At 47.2% G+C, this 25,535-nt stretch overlaps 1 protein-coding gene across 1 annotated transcript; it reads right to left on the minus strand.

The window, feature by feature from the left end:
- Positions 1 to 9,039: 9,039 nt before the first annotated feature.
- Mmrn2 (multimerin 2) lies at positions 9,040 to 25,512 on the minus strand. The gene is made up of 7 exons (XM_026397041.2): positions 25,322 to 25,512; positions 16,493 to 16,621; positions 16,308 to 16,414; positions 16,144 to 16,224; positions 15,262 to 15,447; positions 13,335 to 15,152; positions 9,040 to 9,595 (listed from the first exon to the last, which is right to left on the minus strand). Exons 1-7 carry the CDS (start codon positions 25,483 to 25,485, stop codon positions 9,213 to 9,215), a joined length of 2,868 nt encoding a protein of 955 aa, XP_026252826.2. The 5' UTR covers positions 25,486 to 25,512; the 3' UTR covers positions 9,040 to 9,212.
- Positions 25,513 to 25,535: the final 23 nt, after the last annotated feature.

A 25,535-nucleotide genomic window follows, 5' to 3' on the forward strand; every position in this document is an offset into this window, starting at 1 on the left:
CATACAAAAAATATTTTGGACAAAAGTAGGGACTGGAGCTGAAATGTTTAGAATTGTCCTTTGGGGTAGGAATTTCTGTTTTCATTTTTAAATGGAGTATGTGTGATCTACCTATTATTCCTCTGAATTTTATCAGCTCTCTGGCCATTATCCAGTACCTTTCACTCTTAGTCACCCATGCATGCTCAGACCATGAAATCCAAGGTGATTCCAGGTCTCCCAAGTGGAACCACTTGGGAGACCTGGAATCACCCACCTCACTCATCCTAAAATTCATGTGGGGACTTGAACTCCCAAAGTGTTACCATTATCTAAAAGTCACATAGAATATTTGGTTTGAATGTATCTTCAAGCCAGGAGAAGAAGAAGAGAGTTTGGGGGAGCCAGTGTTTAAAGCAATTCAGACTCAGGATGATGAGTCAGGTTGCTGAAGCATGTCTGTTGCTCTAATGCTCAAATGCAAGTTGTGGAAAGCTTGTTAGAAGAAAGAAGTCAAGTGAGACACAAAAGACTAATACTGTTGTGAGAACTAGTTCAGTGGAACATTTTAAAAGCAGTTTTTATTCTTTGATTCTGTCCTCACACTTGGCCAGTATGAGACTGGAGATGAATTTAACTAAGGAGATTTCTCCCTGATCTCCCAGTATCCCATTTTGGTGCCAGTGAGAAGTCTGACATGTATCTAACTCATGACACATTATGTAGTTAATTTGTTTTTCCAATCAAGGAACAGGATTTTTTTTTCTTGTATTGAAGTTTAAACTTGCCATGTCTAGGTGTATTCATTCTATTGCTTAGTTCTAATTAATTAGGTCCTTTTAATCTTCCCTTGAACTAGAGAACTTTTCTCCTGTTATTGCTTTGTTTACTCTCTTTTTACCTTCATCTTTCCAGAACTTCCATTAGATGTTTTTTATTTATTATTTATTTTAAGACCAGATCTCACTATGTTGCCCAGGGCTGGTCTTAAACTCATGGGCTAGAGTGATCATCTCACCTCAGCCTCCCAAATAGCTAAAACCACAGGTATGTGCCACCATGCCCAGTTAGAACTTCCATAAAATAAATATGAGGTCTTCTAGTTGTTTCTTCTGCATTTCTTAGCTTGTTTCTTGTATAGTCCAGCCTACCTTCTGCTGAGTTTTTTTTTTTTAATTTCAATAGCCTAATTTTACTTATTATTAGCAGTTCTAGGGATTGAGCCCAGGATCTCGAATATAGGTAGGCAAACATTCTACCACTGAGCCACATCCCCATCCCCAATCCTTTTTGTTTTTGAGACAGTGTCTCAGTGAGTTGCCCAGGTTGGCCTTAAGTTTGTTATCCTTCTGCCTAAACCATGCAGAGTAGCTAGAACAGTTGTTTATAGTTGTTCGCCATCACACCAGGCTTCTAATTTTATTTTGAGACAATTTCAAACTTCAGAAGAATAGCAAAGATTGTATGAAGAAAGCCATTTGTCCTTCACCCAGATTCATAAAGTAACATTTTGCTACAATTGCCTTGTCATTCTGTACAAGGCTCACCTGGTAATGTTTGTGTACACATACATACATAAACACATTTTCCCCTGAACTATTTGGAGTAAGGCAAGGAGTTCACGTCCCTTTATTCCTAAATACCCCATGGATATTCTGTTACTTAGCCAATTATATACAATTAGCAAAACCAGGGAAGTAGGCATTGACTCCATAGCACTAATCAATAGTATCATAAATGTAGACCTTATTCAAGTTTTGCTGGTCGTTCTGATAATGTTGAGAGCACATTTTACCTTATGCAAAATCTGTTCCAAGATCATGCATTGCATTTAGCTTTTGGTTCTCCTATTCTTCAGTATGAAACAAGTACTGATAGTTTTGATAGTCAAGGCCACTGCATCCCATCAGGAGGCCATGGCATCAGGGGGTCTCATTACTGATGCTGCTGCTGCCAAACACTTGTTTAAGGTGCTACTTTATTTCTGTAAAATTGAAACTTTACCTTTGTAATGAGGATGTTATTGGAGAGATTTTGAAACTGTTAGCATTCATTGATGATTTTTGGGTAAATCAGTGGTTACAAAGTAGTGATTTTCTGATGCCATTATTATATTTACATATTTCATTGACATTCTAATGGGTCTAAGTTATTTCATTGACATTCTAATGGGTCTACTAAGTTATTATTGATTTTGATGTTTAAATGGATCCACACTTGGCTACAAGCATTTCATCTAGGTGGCTCCTGAGTCCTACTGACATATGCCCATCATTTTTTGAAGACATCTTACTTTTGGTACATTGAGAGCTTTCAGAATCCTCTGATAACTTTCTTGGCACCAGTATTCTGTCCATGCAGGATGGTGTTTAGAACCAGGCTCCAAGTAATTGTAATCCAGGTTTAAATTACCAATTTTCTGGGGCCGAGGTGTGATTCAGTGATAAAGCACTTGCCTAGGGTGTATGAGACCCTTGCCATACCAGCACTATGGAAATAAAATAAAATCAATTTTCTCAATTGTTTCTAGAAATATAAACATTCCCAAATCTTCAGTTTGTTGAATCTAGAATCTTCTTGTTCATGACACTAGTTTTCCACAAATGTTTGCCAATTTGGGGATAATTGCTCATCTTTGTACTAGTGAATCTCTGTCTCCCCGCTGTGTGTCTTGGTTTCCTGGTTTGTTTTTTTGTTTGTTTGTTTGTTTGTTTTACTTCTGTGTGTGTTTGTATGAGTATTGAGGTGATGAGACAATAACTGTTTGTTGGAACAAAAATAAAAGGCAATTCTCCATTCTATTCATTTACCTCCAACCTCAGAGTTCTGTCATTGTCAAGCCACATTTTATTTTAATCTTTCCCAATGGAGAAGGATGGAAACCAGGCTCAGGCTAGAACTGGAGGCAGAGTTTTTATGTTTGTTTTTTTTTTAATGTTTTTTTTTCTCTGTGTGTGTGTGTGTGTGTGTGTGTGTGTGTGTGTGTGTGTGGTTTGATACTGGGAATGGAACCTAGGGGTGCTTTGCCATTGAGCTACATCTTCAGCCCTTTTTGTTTTTTAAGACAGCCAAGTTGCTGAAGCTGGCCTGGAACTTGTGATCCTTCTGCCTCAGCCTCCCAAGTCTCTTGGATTATAGCTGTGTGCCACCACTCCCATCAAATTTTTATGTTTTTGACATAAAGAGTAGAGAAGAACTTCAAAGTGTGAGAGGAAAGGAGACCTTATAAAACCTGTTAGTAAACTTTTCATCTCTGCAAAATGAAATATCTGACAAGAACAACTTAGAGGAGAAAAAGTTTATTTTGAGCTTATGGTTTTGAAACAAGTTTGAGATGAAACTCAGTTCTCTGCTTCTGCTGGTGGGTGGGAGCTGTGTAAGTTGCAGGCCGCTGCAGCTGAGAAAGCCCATTTTTAGTATTAGCAGCTAATCACAGCAGGGATGCCTGGGCATCATCACCAAGAGTCACAGCAAAGCCAGATTCTTTTTCACTACTATCAGATGGCATGTTGTGGCTCTTTTTTCTTTTTTAAATTTATATAATACAGCAGAATTAAAATTCTTATTACATATATAGAGCACAATTTTTCATATCTCTGGTTGTATACATAGTGTATTCACTCCAATTCGTGTCTTCATACCTGTACTTTGGATAATAATGATCATCACATTCCACCATTAGTAATTACCCCATGCCCCCTCCCTTCCCCTCCATCCCCTCTGCCCTATCTAGAGTTCATCTATTCCTCCCACGCTCCCTCTTCCTATCCCACTATGAATCAGCCTCCTTATATCAAAGAAAACATTCAGCATTTGGATTTTGGGGATTGGCTAACTTCACTTAGCATTATCTTCTCTAACTTCATTAATTTACCTGCAAATGCCATGATTTTATTCTCTTTATTGCTGAGTAATATTCCATTGTATATATATGCCATATTCTTTTTAATCCATTCATCTGTTGAAGGGGATCTAGGTTGGTTCTACAGTTTAGCTGTTGTTAATTGTGCTGCTATAAACATTGATGTGGCTGTGTCCCTGTAGTATGCTGTTTAAGTCCTTTGGGTATAAACCGAGGAGGGGACAACTGGGTCAAATGGTGGTTCCATTCCCAATTTTCCAAGAAATCTCCATACTACTTTCCATATTGGCTGCACCAATTTGCAGTCCCACCAGCAGTGTATGAGTGTACCTTTTTCCCCAACATCCTCGCCAACACTTATTGTTTGTCTTCATAATAGCTGCCATTCTGACTGGAGTGAGATGAAATCTTAGAGAGGTTTTGCTTTGCATTTCTCTAATTGCTAGTGATGATGAACATTTTTTCATGTATTTGTTGATTGATTGCATATCATCTTCTGAGAAGTGTCTCTTCAGGTCCTTGGCCCATTTATTGATTGAGTTGTTATTTTGATGTTTAGATTTTTGAGTTCTTTATATACCCTAGAGATTAGTGCTCTAACTGATGTGTGAGGGGTAAAGATTTGCTCCCAGGATGTAGACTCTCTATTCACCTCACAGATTCACCTTTTTAGTTTGAGTCCATCCTATCTATTGATTTTTGATTTTAATTCTTGTGCCACAGGAGTCTTACTAAGGAAGTTGGGGCCTAATCCCACATGATGGAGATGTCACGGCTCTTAATGGTATACTCTTACCTCCAGTGTTGCAGCGGGCCTCAGAAGCTCACTGCCAATTTCTTTCTGGGTACTTGTCTCACAAATTCAAAGAGTGAAATCCACAGACAATGATGGAAGGCAAGAGTGAAAGGAGTAAAATTTATTCAAGTGTGGAGAAAAGAGAGAACTCTCGCAGAGTGAGAGAAGACCTGATAGCAGGTTGCTGTTTAAATGTCCTAGTCTAGGGGCTTATATAGCTATTGAGTGGGGGCACTGATCAATATCTGCATAGATAATAATCAGGTCTTAGAAAAGTTCCAGAGATACTGGTATGGCCTGTGACCTTCTAATTGGCTGTGCCCTTTCAGACCTTGAGTTTGAACTTTCCTGTAACCTCCATTCAAGTCTGCCCTAACATCTGTTTTGTTTTGTTTTTAACTTTATTTTATTTGTTTATTTTTTTATGTGGTGCTGAGGATTGAACTTAGTGCCTCACACATGCTAGGCAAGTGCTTTATCACTGAGCCCAGACCCAGACCCCAACTGCAGTTTTCCACTGCTCTGGGACAAAAGCATGGCTAGAATGTGTCTACAGATTATTTTCATGGAGCAGTTTTTACATTTGGGGGAAAACTTAATTGGGGTCCATTACCTATCCTCTCTTATTCAGTTTCAGAGGTTCAGTCTATGGTCAACTGGCTCCATTGCTCTGGGCCTGAGAGGAGGAAGAACATTGTTGTCAAAAGAGCATAGGGGAGAAAAGCTGCTCAGTTCTTGGCAACTGGGAAGCAGAAAGAGCAGGAAGGAGCCAGGGACAAGTACAAACCCCAAGGGCATGCCCCAGTGACCTACTTCCTCCAGCCATGCCCTACCTGCCACACTGTAGTCCATTCAAATTGTTAATCCAGCAAATGGATTAATCCACCGATGAAGTCATAGCTCATTTTCTAAATATATAATCATTTTCTAAAACCTTGCTGCCTTCGAAGCCATGTTTTCACATCACTTCCTTTTGGGGGACATTCCAGATCTAAACTATAACAAATTTGTGTGTGTGTGTGTGTGTGTGTGTGTGTGTGTGTGTGTGTGCAGGTGTGTGGTGCTAGAGATAGAACCCAGAGGCCTTGTGCATATTAGGCAAGTACTGTAGCACTAAGCCATACCCCCAGCCTAAAAAATATACTTCTTACAGACTATACCCTCCTTACAGTGTTCCTGAAATAAAAGTAAAGGACAGAAGTTATTTTAACATGACATGTTGGTGTGGGGAGTCATATTCTGCATTGACCCCTACAGGTCCTGACTCCAGTGTGGTCACACTTGTTTGGGGCAGCAGTTCCCTGCCTCCAGAGGGTCAGCAGTCGTCCTGTTCTGGGTTCTTATTCTGCCCCATGAACCCAAGTATAGGGGCTGTGTTTGAGTTTGAAATCATTCCTATCTCTCCATTAATCTCAAGTGTTTGGGATTTTCTGTCTGGTCCTTTTTACATTTTTTTCATTTCTTTTCTTTTCTTTTTTTTTGGAAATTACTACAATGGCTGGGCGCTGTGGTACACATCTATAATCCCAGCAGCTCAGGAGGGTGAGACAGGAAGATGGAGGGTTCAAAGCCAGCCTTCAAAAAGGTAAGGCACTAAGCAACTCAGTGAGACCCTATCTCTAAATAAAATACAAAATAGAGCTGGGGATGTGGCTCAGTAGTAAAGTGCTCCTGAGTTCAATCCCCAGTACCCTGCCCCTAAAAAAAATTTTTTTCTTTTTACTAAAATGTCTTTATGTGCTTATGGTACCCTTTCCTGCTTTGCAATATTTTAAAAATATTTTTATGATCTCCCTCTGCTCCGGGTTTGGGGAAGTTCCACTGTGTGTTTGACCCTTGTGTTGTTCTGGGACCTCAAGTAAGGAGTTTTTTTTTTTTTTTTTTAATGTATTTTTTATTTTATTTTAAAGATAGAGAGAGGAGAGAGAGAGAGAGAGAATATTTTTAATATTTATTTTTTAGTTCTTGGCGGACACAATATCTTTGTTGGTATGTGGTGCTGAGGATCGAACCCGGGCCGCACGCATGCCAGGCGAGCACGCTACCGCTTGAGCCACATCCCCAGCCCCAATTAAGGAGTTTTTAACATTTGCCTGGATCACAGGAGTCTCCCTGGAAGGGCACTGAGAAAGTCTCTACCCAGAGTTAGTTACCTCAGCAGAGGTAAGAAATCTCAGAGGAAGTTAAGATTTCTTGCTGACCTAGGTTTCTAATCGTAGAACTGTGTAAATAGAAAATTTGTACTTAAGGTTTTATGATGTGCAATCACATATGTTTTGTTGTATGGAAAGCACCCTAGCTAAAAAAAAACATGATTCTAGAAATGTCAGGAGTGCCTGATACAAAGCTGCTGGCAGAGTTAGCCAGGTTAGCTTTTATTTACAACCTTCCTGTTGAAGAGCACTTATCCTCTGAAGTTGGAGGACAGGCACCCTTTATGGACAAGGTTAATTCACTCTGCTTATTATGTGCAAAAAATTCCAAATGGAAGTCTTAATGAATAAGACCACACTGCCCTAATGTTTCAGCTTTAGTCATCAGCAGGATCTGCTCAATAGCAACAAGAAGATCCAAGACAGGTTGGTCTGGCTGGCAGCAGGAGTGACATCCTTCAGGAACTATAGTCTTGGACTTGCCGTGGCCCAACTACATATACCCAGGATCAGGAATGGCCTTGGCAACTGAGAGCTTCATTGGAGGTGAGCAAGATTCAATCTGTGGTCAAGGTCAAGAATACTTAATGAGAGAGCTGTTAGATTGATCACCTCACACTATGAATAGACAAAGTTTTGAAGAGTTGTGATTTACCCAAAGTCAAACCATCAGTGGCAGAGTAGCCTGGAAAATTTTAACATTGATATTTTAGTAATTGAGTTTATAAAGCTTTCTGGCAAATAAATTCAGAGGGGAAATTTGAATGAACGACTCCAGGGAAATTACAAGACTTACTAGAAACCTTGTTAACACAACCACCAACTTATTACCCAGACCAATCTGATTTTCTTGTAAAGATTATATTCAACAAATATTGGGGCTGGGGTTGTGGCCCAGTGGTAGAGCGCTTGCCTCGCACGTGTGAGACCCTGGGTTCGATCCTCAGCACCACATAAAAATAAGCAAACAAAATATATATATTTTTTTAAAGTTTTTTTAAAAATTCAACAAATATTGAATATTACCCCCCAAAATTTCACTCTATTTTCCGACAACTGATGACTGCTTTCTCAAGGCTGTTTCCTCTAGAATCTGAAAATTTTTGAAAACCACATGTTTATATTGCAGGACTAATTGCTTTTCTTTGCTATACTGTCTGGTATCAATGTCATGGCCCAGTGTGGAAGCCACTGTCTATTTCATGTAAAATTAACTGAAATTGCTGAAGTCAAACTGGGCCTAGAATAATGAGAATCACATTGATCTCACACAGTCTCATTGTTGTCCTATATCTCCACATACTTTGCCAAATGTTTTCTCTCTCCAAAAGTAAATGAGGCAGGGGTTGGGGTTGTGGCTCAGCGCTAGAGCACTCGCCTAGCACGTTCGAGGCCCTGGCTTCGATCCTCAGCACCATATAAAAATAAATAAACAAAATAAAGGTATTGTGTACAACTAAAAAATAAATATTTAAAAAAGTAAATGAGGCAGAGATTTGAAGGGCATCACTTTATTCCAAAGTTGATCATCATCGAGGGAGATTTTATTCCTTCACTTCTTCCTCCCTCAGCACCCTTCCTGGTTAGAGATGCTAAGAAGTAGTACAGTCATGATATACTGGATGAAGTAAAAACAGTGAAGGCTACATACATTTTAGTTCCTATTTGGCATGTCTTGGCCTTTACCCTGAATAAGTCTAGGAGAAAAGGATGTGAAATTAAAATTATAGGTACAGATAAAGACAAAGAATGAAGCCGAATATGCTGATTTTGTTGCCCTTGATTAACTCAATAGGACTTTGCTCCATTTCTAATTGATAGAGACCAAAAGAGTTGGTTTTATCTTGTCCTGTAACAGCTGAATACTGGGTTCCAATTTTGGCTTAAATGTCACCTCTGCTTTTTTGTTTGTGTTTTGTTTTGCAATTCTGAGGACGGTACCCAGGTCCTCATGCATTCTAGGCAAGTAGTCTACCACTGAGGTATATCCATCCCATCACCTCCTGGGGAAAAAAAAATGACTTTCTAGCATATAATTAGGGAGAAGAGGAAACAGAGAGATTTAAAGTGTATAAATGTTCCCAGCAACAGGAAGAGCAAAATACCAAAGAAGTCTGTAGAATGCAGGGTATGGCCAAGAGCCAGAGTCCAAACCATGCTATCTGAGAAGGCAGTTGGAGCTGAGGTTCACACTTCCAGGAACTGCCCAGAGAGAAGCAGTCTTTCTCTCCTCCTCTTTGAGGAATACCCCAACCCAGTGCATCTAGAGGGAACCACAGAACTAGATATCATGTGTCTTTTGTAGAGGGTTTCCAGAGAAGAGCTAGGCCAACTGGATGGTCTCCAGACCATTGCCAGGTGGGGCCTCAGGCCAAGAAGAGCAGGCAGGTCCCTGATGTCTGATGAGAGCTGTACCCAGGTTTCAGGTCTTGAACATCAGGAAGCCCCCAAATGCAGTGCCTGGTGGGCTTCTCTTGGTTATTGATCCCTGAGTTAACTCAAACCATACCCTCTCACCCTTTTGTAGCTCAACCATAGCAAAGGTTGTGGCTGTGCTTCCACCACTCTGCCCTGTCGTACAGACTGGGGTCCGATGGTGACCTCCAAATACCAGCTGCCCCGTGCCCGGGCCTGGGCCAAATTCAACGCTCACTGCAAATAGATAAACGCCACGCTCAGGGGCTCGGAAGTAGCCGTGTTCAGGGAAGTAGCTGCTGCCAACATTGATGGACATGGTGTCGAACTTCACCATCTGCAGGGCAGCTGTACCTTCTGAAAAGCTGGTATAGAAGGCCACAGGGGAGCCTGAAATGAAGGAGGAAGAGTGCTCAGTGACTTGGTCTTTCACTCCCTTGGGTGAAAAATTAAAAGCCGAGACCTGCTGTTGTAGGGGACCACCCTGGACAGGAGCTATGCACACACCTTTAAGTCCTGAATCAAGAGGTACTGGACTGACATTGCCCCTATTACAATGGAAGTGCACTTGCCTCTGCTGGGACAGAAGGTGCAGCTCTGGGAGTGGGCGTTGCCCAACTGTGGGCTGCCTCCTTGTTCCTTTGCAATCTTACTCTTTGCCTTTTTATGGATAGAATGTTCCATGAACCTCCCCTTGTGTGTCCCCTATATAAGAATAAAGAATTTCAGTGACTCTCTCTTTCCAGACCCCTAAGGTCACAGAGCCGTGCTGGGATTTTGAAAAGGTACTTCTGTGTGCTTGCATGCTTTCTTCGCTGTTTTCTTAAGGTATTGAAGTAGTCAGATTCTGTGAACCAGCATAGGTTGCCAGCTCTGATAGACGGACAATATGCCTTCCTTATCTTAGACAACCTAAATATTTCTAACAGCTATATGATCTCAGAGAATGAGGGAGAAGAGGAACTATAAATCCATGTCTGACTAATGTACATTTCAATAAAGCACTTTTTTTGTTGTTGTACCGGGGATTGAACACAGCGGTGGTCTACCACTGAATTATATCCCCAGCCCTTAAAAATAATTTTTAAAAAAAAATTTGAGGGTCTCACTAAGTTGTCAAGACCAGCCTCAAAACTTGTGATCCTCTTGCCTTAACCCCAACTGAGCCACCATGCCTAGCTTAACTAAGCACTTTCTGGTTTGATCCATTTTCTCACAACTTTCTTAAAAGAAAAGAGTCCCTGAGGAAGAAAACTGAGGCTTAATCTTTAGCTGGCTGCTCAAGGAGATATGGTTTGCAAATGGCAAGCTGAGACAGGAATGACTTCCAGATGACTGCTACCTTTGAGGAATCTTGAGACACCCAGGGGAAAGAGAATCATTTAGTTTCCTCAAGATAACTGAGAAGCAGTGAAGGTGTTTCCTATTGTATGTGGGCACAGGAGCTTAAAGCAAGAAGGAAACAGAAGCCTCCTTCAACTGGCCTTCTCAGTGTGGTTTCCAAAGTGCTGCACAGAGATTACAGATGGAGAAACTGAGGCCCAGAAAGAGACAACTTGTAGCTTCAGATCACACAACCAATTACCATGCTGTGAACAGACCTCAGATATCTTGGTTTTGTGCCTGTTTTCCTCATTTGCAGAAACAATTTCTCTGGGCTTAGGAGGATAGTCCTGCTGGAGACACCAGGCCCCCACACAAGCTTGGAGACAGAGGAAATCATGTGTACAGGGATGAAGGAGCCTGCTGGCTGCCCGGCCAGGGAGGTTGAGTGACAAGAGGACAGAACCACAAGATGGGACAGGAGATCTGGAGTTGCAGCTCAGTGTTAGAGCACTTGTCTAGAGCATGTGAATCACTGGGTCCAATCCTCAGCACCACATAAAAATAAATAAATAAATAAATAAATAAATAAAGGTACTGTGTCCATCTGCAACTAAAAAAAAAAAAAGTGAGGTTCCACATTTTTTTTAAAAGAATATTTAATTTTTAGTTGTAGTTGGATACAATGCCCTTATTTTACTTATTATATGTGGTGCTGAGGATTGAAACGTGAGCCTCGCCCGTGCTAGGGAGTGGTCTCCCGCTGAGCCATAAGCCCAGCCTTCCTTGTGTTTTTTTTTTTTTTTTTCAATGTTTTCTCTGGGGAAGAGAGAGAATTTGAGACTAAGCTCCCCATTTTTCAGGAAAGAAACCAAGTCCTCACATAACAGTTAGTGACTTAGGCTCCTGAACTAGAACCCAGATTTGTGACTCCCAGTCCAGCAATAATAAAAATATTCTTTTCTCTAATTCTGGAAGATTTTTCTAACAATTAGCTTGGAAGAGTAACTGTGTCAAGGAAAGGCAGGCGGCTGGTGCTGCAGTTCCGCAAGTACCCAGAAGGTGGGGCTCTTGCCCAGTTGATAAAGAGCTGGTTGACACGCCCTCTGCCGGTAATGGGTCCTCTCTCACCCTGCTGTCCCTGGGAGTTCGTTCACCTTAGAGCTAAAATCCCAACATGCCCTTCATGTTGATGGAAGGGTTGTGCACGTCCCTGTAGGGCACAAATCCAAGTCCTAAGGACTTTCTGTAAGACAAATAAAGGGGGTTTTTAAAGGAAAAAATATGTTTTGAAATAACAAAATACTGCAATGGTAAACATGGATCCCTAAATCATTAAGCAAAATCTGAATGTCATCAGTATAAAGACCTTGAGCCACTCACAAGAGGAAAACAGTATGGAAGTAGTAGTGTAAGTGGACACAGTCTCAGCTGTGAAAATGCTGTGGAAAAGACACTTGGGTCTTGTACTAGGTATTTGGAAGATGTAGCTGTCAGTCTTCATAACTCTTTGATGCAAGTAGTGATTGTCCCATTTTACAGAGGAAGAAACTGAGACAAGTGATTGAGAGTGTGAGCTCTTTCCACTACCCTCCACACTGCCTCCTGGGCTCTAATGGAGGGCAGCAGGGATAGCATGGGCTGAGATGGGCCTTCAGCAAGGTTCACACTTCCCGCTTACCAACCTATGCCAGGGTATAGGCAGCCATGATGGTGGCTTTATACTTAGCCCTGTGACTGGATGAAGAAGGGGCTCCCATGCCAAGGCTAGCTTTTCTGGAAGATAGAATCACTTGAAACACAGATCCACCCTCAAGGAAAGGTAGGTATACTGGCCTCAAACTCAGAGCAAGCTTGTAGACCTAGAGCCTGGGGCCCTGCAGAAACCAACCTTCAACGGCCCCAGAAGGGGAAAGTCAGCACCCTAGAGACAGCTTCTCTGTGATGTTCTTCAGCTGTGTGATCTGGTCACTTTCTGGGTTTGAGCCTTGGTTTCAGGTAAGATGGTAATGATAGTGATGGATTGCTGAGCTATTGTGATGCTTCATCATGATAAAGCCCAAGAAGGAGCCGGGCGTGGTAGTACACACCAGTAATCCCAGCTATTCAGAAGGCTGCAGCAGGAAGATTGCAGGTTCTAGGCCAGCATGAGCAATTTACCAAGACACTATCTCAAAAAATAAGAAGGACTGAGGATGTACCACTGAGTAGAGTACCCCTAAGGTTCAATCCCCAGTATTGGAAAAAAAAAAAAAGTCCAAAAAGGGCATTGCAGGGGCCTGGCACAGAGTGATGAAACAGACCAACTGGACTTGCTGAATATGGACTGCTTTCAGAGCCCAAGGCTTCTTCCTACATTCCCTTCTTGTGGGGTGCTGCCATTTGCAGGCCCCATCACAATTCCTATACCAGGGTAAGCTGGTTAGTGGGGGGTGACAGGGTTGTGAAGAGCTGAAATGAAGGAATTTGAGGGAATGCCATGGAAGGAAGAAAGGCCCTCCCCCTCTGTCCACAGTTGAGACTCAGGTAGCCAACCGTGTTTAGAGCCTCTGATGGTTTAACATGGAAGTGACACTGTCGCCAGATCAAGGGCTTTGACACCAACAGTTATTCTCATGACTTTTACCTACCTGTACTCCAGAGAGCTTAAGAGGAAAGAAGGTGAGTCAAAGAGAAGGTGGGTAGTGGTGACTGATGACCAACCTGGTTTCTTTCATCCTGTCCCTCTCCAGGGTAGACCAGCTGCTGGGCTGTCAGACATCACTGTCCTCTAGATCTGCTCAGACTTCCCAACCCAGGCACTCACCTGCCTCCCAAAGCTCTGTACCCAGGGCATCTTGCTCCAGTCCTTTGGCATGTGCATCCACCCAAGATGCCACTTGCTTTTTGTCCCTCTTCCTGGGAGTTTCCACACCTTTCTGTTCCTTCTTCCCTTTTCTGTTCAGCATGGCCTGCAGCTTCCCCAGATCTAGGCTGGTATTGGTTGCCATCAGCCCTTGGAAGTTCCCAAAGAGGCTGTGGAAGAGCCTCTCATGCTGCTCCAAGCCATGCTCAGTGGTGGAGAGGGCGTGGTGGAGGCCCTCAAGGGAGCCATTGAGGGAGGCAGCCCAGGAGGCATCGCAGCACTGCCCCACGCGCTTGACGTCGGAGCTCAGGCGCTGGAGCTCTTGCTCCAGCCCAGCCAGGGCAGTGGTGGCTCCTGCATCTTCCAGCTGGGCATCGTGGCTGGGCTCCAGGTGCTCTGCCCGCCTTGAAGGCTCTGAGCGGTGACTCTCATCCTGCTCCAGAGCTGCCACCCGGGCGGCCAACTCGTCCCAGCCGAGCGCCTGCTCCTGCAACCCACTGGCAGCCTCCTGCAGGGCGACACGGATCTGGTCATAACGCAAGGGCAGCGGGCCAGGCGCCTCTTCTGACATGTCCTCCATCACCTCCTCACCAAAGAGCGCGGCCAGCACAGCTTCGTGGCGCAGTGCGTCTTCCAGCAGGGCTGCGAAGGAGCTGTGTAGCTGGCTTATCTCGCGGCGGGTCTCGTTCGCGCCTGTCTTCAGCGCGCCCACCTGGCCATCCAACGCCTGCAGCTGGCTCCGGAGCCGGGCCCTCTCGGCCCGCGCCTGCCTGCCCTCCTCTTTGTGCACATCCACCTCCAGAGTCACAGCATCCAGGGCACTCCTCAGGGCCTGCAGCGAGGAGCCGTCCAGCTGGCGCCGCTCATCCAGGCTCACCTGGGTTTCCTCCAAGGCACGAGTGGCATCCTTCTGATCTTCCCTGATGACATCCAGGTCAAAGTAGAGCTTCTGGCAATTGCAGTCCTTGATGTACTTGATGAGGTCGGCGTGGGCGCCCTGCAGGTGCTGGAGGGTGAGATTGAGCTCCAGGAGCTGTCTCTCCATCTCTTCCTTGTTCTCCTCCATGATCAGAGACTTCTCCATCAGGATTACTCTCAGCTCTCGCAGAGCAGTGTGGTTCACCTGTAGCTCCTCCACCTGCCGCTCCACCTTGCTGATCTGATCAAAGGTTTCGTCTGACTCAGAGTATAGCTCCTTGATTTCTTCCACATGCTGGGCCAGGGTGGCCCTCATGTCCCTGAGGGTGCTCTGCAATTCTTCTTCCCTCTGGCTGGTGGCCACATGCAGGGCTGAGATGTTTCTCTGCAGCTGGCCCAGTCTGGCCTGCAGGCTCTCTGGCTCTGGCTTTGCTGCTGCCCCTGCTGCTGCCATCACCAGGCTGCCATTAGCCCCTGGGGACTCCTGGATCTTGAGCAAGTTCTTTAACTTGGTATCCACATCAGCCTGGACCTCAGACAGGGAGTGCTGCAGGGAGAGGTGCTGGGTGTGCAGATGATCCTCCACATCCTTGCGTAGCTGGCTCACTCTTTGGGCATTCTCTTGAACTTTGGCTTCAAATTTGGCACCAAGCTCCTGAAACTCTGCTCTGCCCACAGCACTCTCCTGGACCCTCTTGATGGCCTGGCGGTTTGCCTCTACGTCAAGAGACAGGTTTCTTATAGCCTGGGAGAGGCTGTGCAGGCTCTGGTTGAAGCTCTTCCAGATAGGGCTGAAATGTGCTTGCAGGAAGGTGTCCATGTGGGGCAGCAGCACTTGCTCCAAGGACCTGCCAGGAAACTCTGCAACAGACGCATGTGTTTACATAAGCACACAGCAACAGACAGCCCTCCCCAGTGGGGACTAGCAGGGCCTCTGAAATCTGGGCCTTCTCTAGAACCTGCTACTCACCCAGCTCCGTTTGATTTGCCTGTGTGGTTGCAGATGTCTCTGTTGTTGCAGCCTTCCACAGCCCGGGGAGGTTGTTTGCTGCCTGGTCGACATCATTCTGGAGATCTTCCAGTAGGTGTTCCTGCTGTTCATGCTGCACCTGGACATCAACCTCCTCTACCTCGTTGAGCTCTGCAGTGGGGTGGCCTGAATACACAGCAGACACAAGTGTTGAAGCCTAACTTGCCAGGCTTAGGCAGATCATGAAGTCCAGAGAGGATTTGGGAGCCAAGAGCAAGGGAGGGGAGGTGCATGCTAACAGTCTCTGAGCTGGAACTTAGAAGACTTCAACCCCAGAAAGGCAAATGCATGACAACTGAGTTCTCACCTTCCTTCCCACACCCACAGCAGACATGACTAGTCAATCCCAGCATATTTCCTTCCCTAGCTACAATGACATTCTCTGTGCTCCCTGTCAATTGACAGGAGTTCATCACAGGATGAAACTCATTGCCCATCCCACCCTTGGGCCCAGCCTTGAAAGACAACACAAATGATATCTCTTGGTGGCCCTCCTGTGTTGACTGCACAGACCAGAGATGACATAACTTTCTGGCCCTGGTTAAGGGTAGGGGAGAGGGTGAGGAAGTGTCTTCCAGCCCAGGAGCTTGTGTAGTTCAGAGGTCAAGGAAGGTGCCAGATAACACTGTCTCACAGAAAATGGGGTCCAGGAAAAGGAGATGTGTGCTCAGGCCCCGCCTCCTGGGGAAGAGCATGCAAGGAACAAGGGGGCCCTTTCTGATTCCAGGCCCAAAGTTTTCCTTAAAAGGCACTGTCTCGAGGGGAGGAAGGAAGGGACACATGAACTCTGCCCGACCTGCACCTTCCAGGAAAGCAACACACCAAGTTCGAAGTTGACCAACTGGTCCCACGGCTTCTGGGGGTCATTCCTTGGTTCTGCAGGCTCCGGGGTTGCTGTGGGATCTGCAGAGGAAGCATGGAATGTTGACCCTGGAGGCCAGAGGAACTGCAGGACCCCTGGAGTCAAGGAAGGCGGGGAGCCCTACCGTGATGCTGACAGTCGGGGCCCTTGAAGCCTGGGCAGCACCTCCAGGCCATGGAGATCAGAACCTTCTGCTTCACCTGGTATATCGGCTTGTGGGCCACACGGTACCTGGGGAAGGAGGGTGGCTCAGCGACTCCAAAGGGAGCCCACAGGGACCATGCAAACGGCCCGCCTGCCCCAACTCACATGACTTTGACTCTCTGGCAGTCTGAAGCCCCCACTGGACATGGCTGTTGTGAGTGGACCAGGAATTTCTCCGTTTTGCAAGCAGCAACATAGGTGACCAGTCTGGACTGCTGGTAAGGGCACCAGTTACTGGAAAATAAACCAGAGAAGAGGGCTGCTGAGTCATGCCCAGGTGCCCCAACAATCCCCTTAGGAGTCCACAGAGACTGCTAGTGCAGGGCACCCGATAATGCCCCCTGACCCACCCAGTACTGGGACTCTGGAATCCATTAGCATAATAAGGGGGTGCTCTGCATTATCTATCCTCAGGGCTCTAAAGCAACACTCCACAAACCCTACCTGCAAGGGCACCTGCTCCACTGCCTTCTCGAAACCTCCTCCAGGGCAGCACAGAGAGGCTAGGGAGCTCGTCTACTATCACACAGCGAATGTACCTGCAGAGCCAGAGGACTCTTGCTGTTTCCTCTGTGTGAGGGAGGCAGCATGGTGTGTAGTTGGAGCTGGAGAGTCCTGAGTTCTAATGCTTTACACTTTCTGGCTGTGTACTTCCAGCAAGGCATGTAGGGAGTTTCCTTCTCTGTGCTAAACCATGGAAATGGCAATGTCCTCCAGGAGTGAGTGGACAAGTACCAAATGCCTGACTCCAGACTAGTGCTCTGTGAATGCTGCTCCTACCCCATGTGACAGCGTGCCCGATCCTACTTACCAGAAACCCCATCATAGTGAGGGCTCCTGCTCCCTGACCTTGCCCATTAGAACCCTGATGGAAATGGACTTAGCAGTGATCATTGTAGGAGGAGGCGCCTGGGCAGGGCAGCTTCCTCTCTGGGAAAGGCCTCTGCCTTGTGTTCCTACAGGGTGGTTTGGGGAGTCACACTCATCATCCTGCACACCTGAGGGGTAATGCCTCCATCTTTGCTCTTCACAGAATGGGCTGTGGTGGTTCTGGAAGCAGTGAGATGTACATGCTGACAGGGACCCAGCTCACTGTCCAGGTGGCTGGCTCCATGGGGTCAGTGGGAAGGTCAAGCCCCACCCTACCCCTGCAGCTAGCAAAGCTCCCCAGAGATGCAAGACACAATGACCTCCACAGTCCAGTTGAGCTCAGCAAATCTTGGGTGCCAGGTGCTGGGCACTTGCAATGGCGTGACAGAGGCACAGACCTTCCCTTCCGGGTTTCCAGGGAGAGCAGGCAATCTTAGAGCCACAAAGGCTAGAACCTGAGGAGGCTCTGAGAGGAGGTAATAAAGGGGCTGCGTCTTAAAGGGAGAGGAGCTGGGATGGGTGAGGGGGAAGGAAGGGCTGAAAGGAGGAGGTGGAGGAGGTAGGAAGCCAGACTGCCGAGGGGTGGGTGCTAGTGGAGGAGCTACGCTGTCCTGAGGGCATGGAAGACAGGGAAGGGGTTTAAGCAAGTCACATGAAAGAGCCACCCTGGTTCCTGGGCACAGAAAAGACAGGGGTGGGTAAGAGATAGGTGGTTGTAACAGGGTCTAGTGGGGAGGGGAAGGCCCTGACCCACCCAGTACATATCACTGGGACTGGCTGATATGGGAGAAGTGGCCACACCGGGAGATGTTAGAAGGCAGTGTTCAGGGGCCTTGGTGATGGAGTTGCCTGTTTGTGTTGGGATTTTATTTTCTGCATCATCAAAGATATTGCTGGGGAAGGAGAGGGACTGAGGCATTGAGAGACCACATCCATTATGGGCATAAGATTCCTGCTTTCCCACTTGGTTTCCAGAAGCCTGGCAGCCAGCCTTTACCCTCTAGTAAGCAGGCTGGAAAAGCTTCTCAGGAAAATGACCCAGTCCCAGGAGGGAAAAAATAAAAATGCTGACATCAGGGTTGCCCCCGGTAAAGTAGCCCAGCCAGAGTATCCTGTAACAAAACAAATCAGAAAGCCACATCTCCGGACCTCAGTTTTTCAGTCTGCTTACTCTTAAGTAGGCATGTGGTTTAGTAACAGCATGTGTTGAGCATGCAGGAGCCTCAAGTTCAATCCCCCACATTGAAAGCAAACAAACAAAGGCAGAAGGAGGTCCAAAAGAGCTCATACAATAAAGTCAACTTGGATGTAAACCAAGAGTGTGCAGGGAAAAGAAAACTTTCCAAAAATGTTGTACTAATATTTCCAGATTGATAAGAAAGTGACCACATCCAAGAAACAAGAACAGGAAATTATGGAAAAGACACTGGGCAGGGTGGGGGGATTCCAAGAAGAAAAGGAACTTGTAAAAATTAAAAACTAAACATTAGAAATGAAAAAGAAATATAATCACAATGATACGGCTAGAGCGTAAAGTTAAAGAAATTTTCCTAAAACAAGAGCAAACAGAGATGTAAAAGAGGAGAGAAAATTTAAGAAAACTAGAGCACAGTCCTGGAAATCCAACATCCAAAAAATAAGAGTTCCAGAAAGAGAGAACAAAGGGAAAAAGTCATTGATTGAAAAAAATCAAAAGCATATTCCAGAAACGAAGGACTTGAGTTTCCTGATTCAAAGGCCCATCAGTTACCTGCAATAAGGTGGAAACAAAGTCATATCAAAGCACATCATCAAGAAATTTTAGAATTCTGGGGACAAGATGGTTCTATGTGCTTCCAGAGAAAAACAAGGACACATACACACACACACACACACACACACACACACACACACACACACAGAGAAACAGACATACACACACACACAGAGACACACAGACACACACAGAGGCACATAGCACACACACAGACACACAGACATACACACAGACACATAGACACACACAGAGACACATAGACACACACACACAGAGACACAGAGACACACACATAGACACACAGACACATACACAGAGATGCACACACACATTAGCAATTGGAATAGTCTTTTCCTACCCCAGGCAAGTTAAAGGAGACTCTCTGAGGTTGGGGACTGAACATAGAAATCTAGAGCTCCACTAGATGGCCAAGGTACAGCCCAGGACTGAGTCTTGCTGTGGCACTGGAAAGGCTCCACCAAAACAGAAGAGAAACCAAGACAGAGGAAAGCATGAGTTCAGGAATCGGGTTCCCACACAGAATCAGGATGGAGGGAGCCTACAGGAGGATGGCGAAGGACAACAGTGGGCTGTGGGGACATAGCAACAGCCGAGACTGGAACTCACCAGGCAGCTCTGAGAGAGGCATCACCAAAAGGACAGAGTTGGTCAAACACCTAACATGAACCAGTAGCTGAGGGGTTGGGATTGAGTTAATGACAAGGACACAGAAAAACAAGGAAGGAAAAAACAAGATAATTTTTTTTTACTCCAGGGAAAGCTTAAAGTATGTAGGGGGAAAATATTCATAGTTTATTTTAAGATCCAACTCTCCAAATATATCCCTTTATAGTCGTAGGGATATAAATACTCAAATTGATAACATGAGAGAGTGGCGGGTAGATGCTGTGTGCTCACGCACAATTCACTTCTGGGTTGGGGTATGGGGTAGGAATGGGAGCTGAGTCATAGGTAATCCTACCTCCTGAGTAGAAATCTGGCATGTTATTTGGAGATACAGAGATAAATGCTAAAAGAATCAGCTAAACAATGGAAAGTCATTGCCTTCATAGCGCAGAGAGGGCAGGGTGTTTATGAAGCTCAAGGAACCTTGTAGATCTGGTTGACTGTAACCCAAGGGTCAATAAACTTCTCTAAAGGGACAAATAGTAAATACACAAGAGCAGCTACAAGCCAGGGATGGCGCTATGTATCGATATTTCCAGTGACATGGGAGGCTGAGGCAAGAGGACAACAAATTCAAGGTCAGCCTCAGCAATCTATCGAGACCCTGTCTCAAATAAAAAATAAAAAGGGGCTGGGGATGTAGCTCAGTAGTAAAACGCCCTGGGTTCAATTCCCAGTACCACCAAAAAAAAAAAAAAAAAGGAAAACAAAAAGACTAATTTGCAGGGCCCAGTGTAAATTGAAAACGTGATTTCCTTGTTCAAAACTATTAAGAATCTCAAGATGGCAACAGCAGAGATCAAACCAAATGTGGACCCTTCAGAGTCCTTGTGGGGCCCCAGGGCAGGGCCTTGTTTATGTGCCTGGGCACCTCGCATGCCCATGAAGCTGGCCTGATTTTAGTCTTCCCAAGTCCCAGGGATTCTGTCACATCTACTCAACACTACCATTGTATACACAAGTGATCACTGACAGTATGTAAATGAATGAGTCCCGCTGTGTTCCAATAAAACTTTATTGAAACAAAAAAGGTGGTGGGACAGATTTGGCCCATTGGCCATAGTTTTCTGACCCCTGCCTCTGGGTATGTATTATTAATAAGGATAAAACTTTTAAAAAAAAATCATTTCCATCTGTAAAAGAAAACTCGATGAGTAGGGAAGAACATTTTGAGAGAACAATGAATGAGGAGTTTCCTTTCTAACCATCAGGACCCACACTAGGGCTGTCGGCATGGCTCAGGGATAGAGCACTTGCCTCATATGCCCAAGACCCTGGGTTCTTTACCCAGCACCGTAAAAACAAACAAGAGAAAAAAAATTAAGAGGATGCACTCTAAACCACATATGTGGTGACACACACCTGTAATCCCAGTGACTCGGGGGGCTGAGGCAGGAGGATCACAAGTTGAAGGCCCATCTCTACAATTTAGCAAGACCCTTTTACAAAATAAAATAAGAAAGGGCTGGGGGTGTAGCATCCCTACGTTCATGTCAGTACCACCACCATCACCAAAAAAAGCTGAATCATGAAAACAATGGGACATTGTCACGTGTTTGACGGACCAATCAATAGTACAGAGACCAGAAAGGGGCACGTGCATCCCTTAGGGATGAGCAAATGGTAATGCAAGCACATCAAAATCAGGCTGAAAGGAAGGAATGTTCCCTCAATGCTGAAGCACTGTGTAGTGCTGGCCCTGGAGCTCAGGCGCTTGGGAGATGTGGGTGAGGAGCTGCCTGTCACAGACACATCACCCTGGGCCTCCTAAAAGTTTCTAGAACAAGGCCTCTATATCTCTCTAAACCAGTGGTTTTCAGTAGGGTACAGGGGAAATTCTTCAGTTGCATTTGGCAAGGGTCTGGGGACATTGTGTTGTAACTGGGTGGTGGGTGCTGTTGGTATCTAGTGGTCAGAGGCCAAGAATGCTGTTCAACACTCCCAGATGCACCGGACAGCCTCCAACAGCCCCCGACAGCAAGGAAGTATCCAGCCCAAAATGCCAAGAGCGCCGACACTGAGAAACACCCTGTCTAAACAAGTCACATTCTTCACACACCCTCTGACCTACTGCAGAGGGCCCGGAAGGCCTGTGCCCTGGGCGCGCCTGGCCTAGTCCAGTCTGCCAGAAGTGAGCGGTAATTTACACCTCTAACAACTCCTAGAACTGGAAGCGGTGCTGCCCACCCTTCCTGCCTGGGAACTTTCTCTCTTCTGACCTGCCCAAACCCTGGACTCTAGAGGCCACTATTCCCCTACTGTGCTCCCCCTCCCTTGGCAATCCCTCCCTTGGCATAGTGCAGGCTGCTGGCCCTGAAGCCCTGGGAACATTCCTAACCTTTGCTTTGGTTTCCTCTGGCTCTTGGCAGCCCCCGGCTGGCTTTGGCACGCATGCCTTGGGCCCCACATGTACAAGTGCCCCATTGTTTCCATGACCCTCTGTCTCAGGCCTGCTCCCACTTTGCAACCTCCCCTGGGAAGCCCTCTGGGTGCCTTTATCTCCCAATAGTCTACCGAGGGGCAGGTGCCAATGTAGAATGAGCGTGGGTTCCTCTGGCCTGGTTTGTACCTGCCCATGGCCCCAACCTAATGCCTGCCCTAAACCGGAGGAGCTGCCAACCTCTGACAGGAGCAGGGAGGCATGGAGCTCTCCTCCCCTTCCTTCCCTGGACTGGGTGACCTTGAGCAAGGCCTCTCCCTCCTCCTGGAAAAGTGCAGAAGCTGCATCCCTGGGGACACAGAGAGGAGAACGCGGGGAAGGCAGAGCTGGGAGCCAGAGCTTCCTGCATAATGGATCTGCTAATGCATGTGCTGTCCAGAAAGCAGAGCACTTAAGTGCCTCTTAACCAGCCAGTAACCCCACCCGACCAAGCCTCAAGTCTTCCTGGGGAAGGAGGGCGAGTTCTCAGCAGCCTTTCTTTCTGAGGATCTGAGTCCAGCCATTAGCATGAACATCCCAGGGGAGACACTCAAGGACTTTGTCCCTGAGCCAGAGAGGGGACTTCACAGAGAAGTGTGAAGCCCACTGGGCTGCCAGCCTGGATCGGGGCTTCCTTAAGTGTGGGCCTGGGAGTCTCAGCTCTGACCAGTGGGGGTGCTTTCCAGTTCCCACACAGGGCCTTGTGTCCAGGAGTGGGAACACATGGCCACCCTGGCTCCCACCTTACTCCTGGGACCTTCAGCAACATATTGGACTTTTCTGGGTCTCCAGATCCCACTGCAAAAATCCCAAACACTCAGGCAGAAGCCTGAGGCTGGTGATGGGCCAGCTGGGCGGCTGGCAGAGGCATCCCCTGTGCTCCCACTCCTCTTGTGGGGACAGAATAGAGGACACCTGGGGTTTGCAGCCCAGCTGTTGTGGAACCTGACTCTGACCCATCACTTAGGAGCCCTGAGGCCCTGAGTGGTGTCCCTAGGCCTCCAAGCTGTGATGATTACTGTGGAGATCGGGATACTTGCCCAGGCTCCGCAATCCCTACTTGGACTAGAGCACACCCATTAGGGTCCAAGGGGCCCACATTCTTAAACACCCCACCCAAGCCACGGAGCTGGTATGAGCCTCCTCTTCATGGAGTCCAAATATTCATGTTGCTGGATCCCCTACCCTGACCTGGTGGGGTCCCAGGGACCTAAGAACCGGCTAACCATGTCCCTCCTCTACCCGAGGACCTGGCAATCTGGGGATATGGGGCATCAGGCACTGAGTAATTCTGTTCAAGCTTGTCTTTCCAAAGCATTTGATCTGGTTCTGTGTCCGGGGCCCGCCCTGTTTCTGGAGTTCTGGAAACAGGTGTGAGAGGCAAAATCAGGGCACGAGGCCTGGCTCTGGCAGCCAGGGGGCTGGTCGCTGACGGTGCCTCTCCTCTGTTTCAGGACTGTTGGAGTGAAGTGCCTGGTCCACCTCCCCTTCCCTGCTGGCTGGAGTGGAATAGTTTCCACCTCCCAAGTCACAGGAGCATGAGCATGGGACGCAATCAGCCCAGGAAGATGCATGTTTCCTTCCTTTCCCAGCACCCCTCCGGATGCTTCAACAACTTGGGCTTGGCCTGTGGGGTCTGCAGCTTCTGGAGGCGCAGGAAGGAAACTCTGGTGTGCAAGGGTCTCAGGCCTGGGAAGCCTGGGCATTCCTGAAGTAGGTGAACTGGTGCACACACCCCCGCCCCCTCCCCCAAGCTGCTCAGAGCAGCCAGGGAAAGGTTGAGGAACCCTTGCTACCCGGGTCTTAGGGAATGCACTCTCTTTCTCCACCACCAAGGGGGTGGGGAGAAAGAAGAGTGGCTTCCTTCTCTCTCCTCCTGGTCCCCTCATCCTCCTTTTCATCAAAGGCAGAGAAAGAAACTGGGGCATGAAGCCGATGGCCTTAGGAGAGAAGGCTTGGTCCTTGGTCCTGAAACTGGAATCGGGTGGCTGGACTCCCCACACCAAGAATCACTTTTGCGTCCCACCCTGAGCCAAACTAGGGGAGAGGCAGAAATGGAGTCTCTGCACATCCATCTTCTGGGGCTTCTGCTCCCTACTCCCCACAGCCCTTTCCTCTCTAAGGGTCAGTATGTACTGCCTACTCGTGCCCTCCTGTTTCTCCCTGGCCAAACCTGCTGTCAGAGACGCGCCCACAAACAGCTACCCGGAAATGGAAGAAGCTGGATAAGACCTGTCCCAGGCAGATTGTCTTAGAGGCACACGTGATGGCTCCTTCCATACATGCAGACAAAAGGCTGTGGGTGGGTGTGCGTTGGGCCCCTCGCTTCCAGATCTTAGTGTTCCACTCAGAAGGTTGGCTCTGAGCTGGAAAGTCAACGCAGATCCTGTTCTACCTGTCCTGGGCTGTTTTATCTGTAAATGGGGCTGTTAGAGAAGTTAACGGAGATGACACTTGGCAACATGCCTGGCCCAGAGGCTGGCCCAGCAGATGGTACCTGTTGCCCTGTGGGGCACTGGAGATGAGGCTCCAGGACCACCTCATACCCTGAGGGGGAACCCACAGGACCAGAACTATGTGCAGGAGGGTCCCTGGCCCTGTACAAATAGAGTGTGAGAGGATGGTGTCTGGGGTGCGACTGTGACGCCATCCACTCATTTCCAGAGGGACCCTGTGGCAGAGCTCTCTGGATACCCCTGCCTCCTCGTGCTCTGGCAGCAGGGAGCCCTCTCTCTTCACTGCTTGGCAGTCAGGGACAGGCTTCCTGGGCATCAGATCAAAACCCTATCCCCAGGAGTGGCCATACCTCAGGGCTTAGGCTGGATCAGCCTTGCTGGGGCTCAGTTGTCTGAATTGATTTCCTTCAAAGAACGGGGACCATGGCCTCACTGGCTGGAAACATCTAGAATCACAATCCCTCAGTGCCCCATGCTGGGTGATCAATGTTAGGAGCTGTTCCTCCCACCCCCAAGTCCCAGCTCAGATTCCCTGCTATGGGGCAGGCAGGTCTCCCTGCCATTCTTAGATGAGGCCCTGGAGTGCCCAACACAGGCTTTCTGGACACAGACCCTTGAAGGATGCCTAGCCTCACGGTAGATAGTATTAGCCCATTTCACAGATGGCTTCTGAGAATCCCTGCTCTGACAGAACTGGGACTCAGATGCTGCCCAGTGACCTCTGCCAAGGTCCAGGCCCTCCTTACCGTCTGACAGGGTCCCTGCTGGTGTCCTCAGCCTCTGCACCCCAGACCCCAGGCAGCCTTGGGTGGTGTGGATCAGAGAACCTGGTATCAGGGGCCTGGGCCCAGGCCCCCAGCAACCCCCAGCCCAGGGGCCCTCCAAGACCAAGCAGCAGAGTCAGGATCATCTTGCTGGTGGGACAGGCTGGGGCTGGTTTGGCAAATGACTGCAGAAACT

This window comes from Urocitellus parryii, chromosome 5, assembly GCF_045843805.1.
Source record: "Urocitellus parryii isolate mUroPar1 chromosome 5, mUroPar1.hap1, whole genome shotgun sequence".
NCBI classification, from domain to species: Eukaryota; Metazoa; Chordata; class Mammalia; order Rodentia; family Sciuridae; genus Urocitellus; species Urocitellus parryii.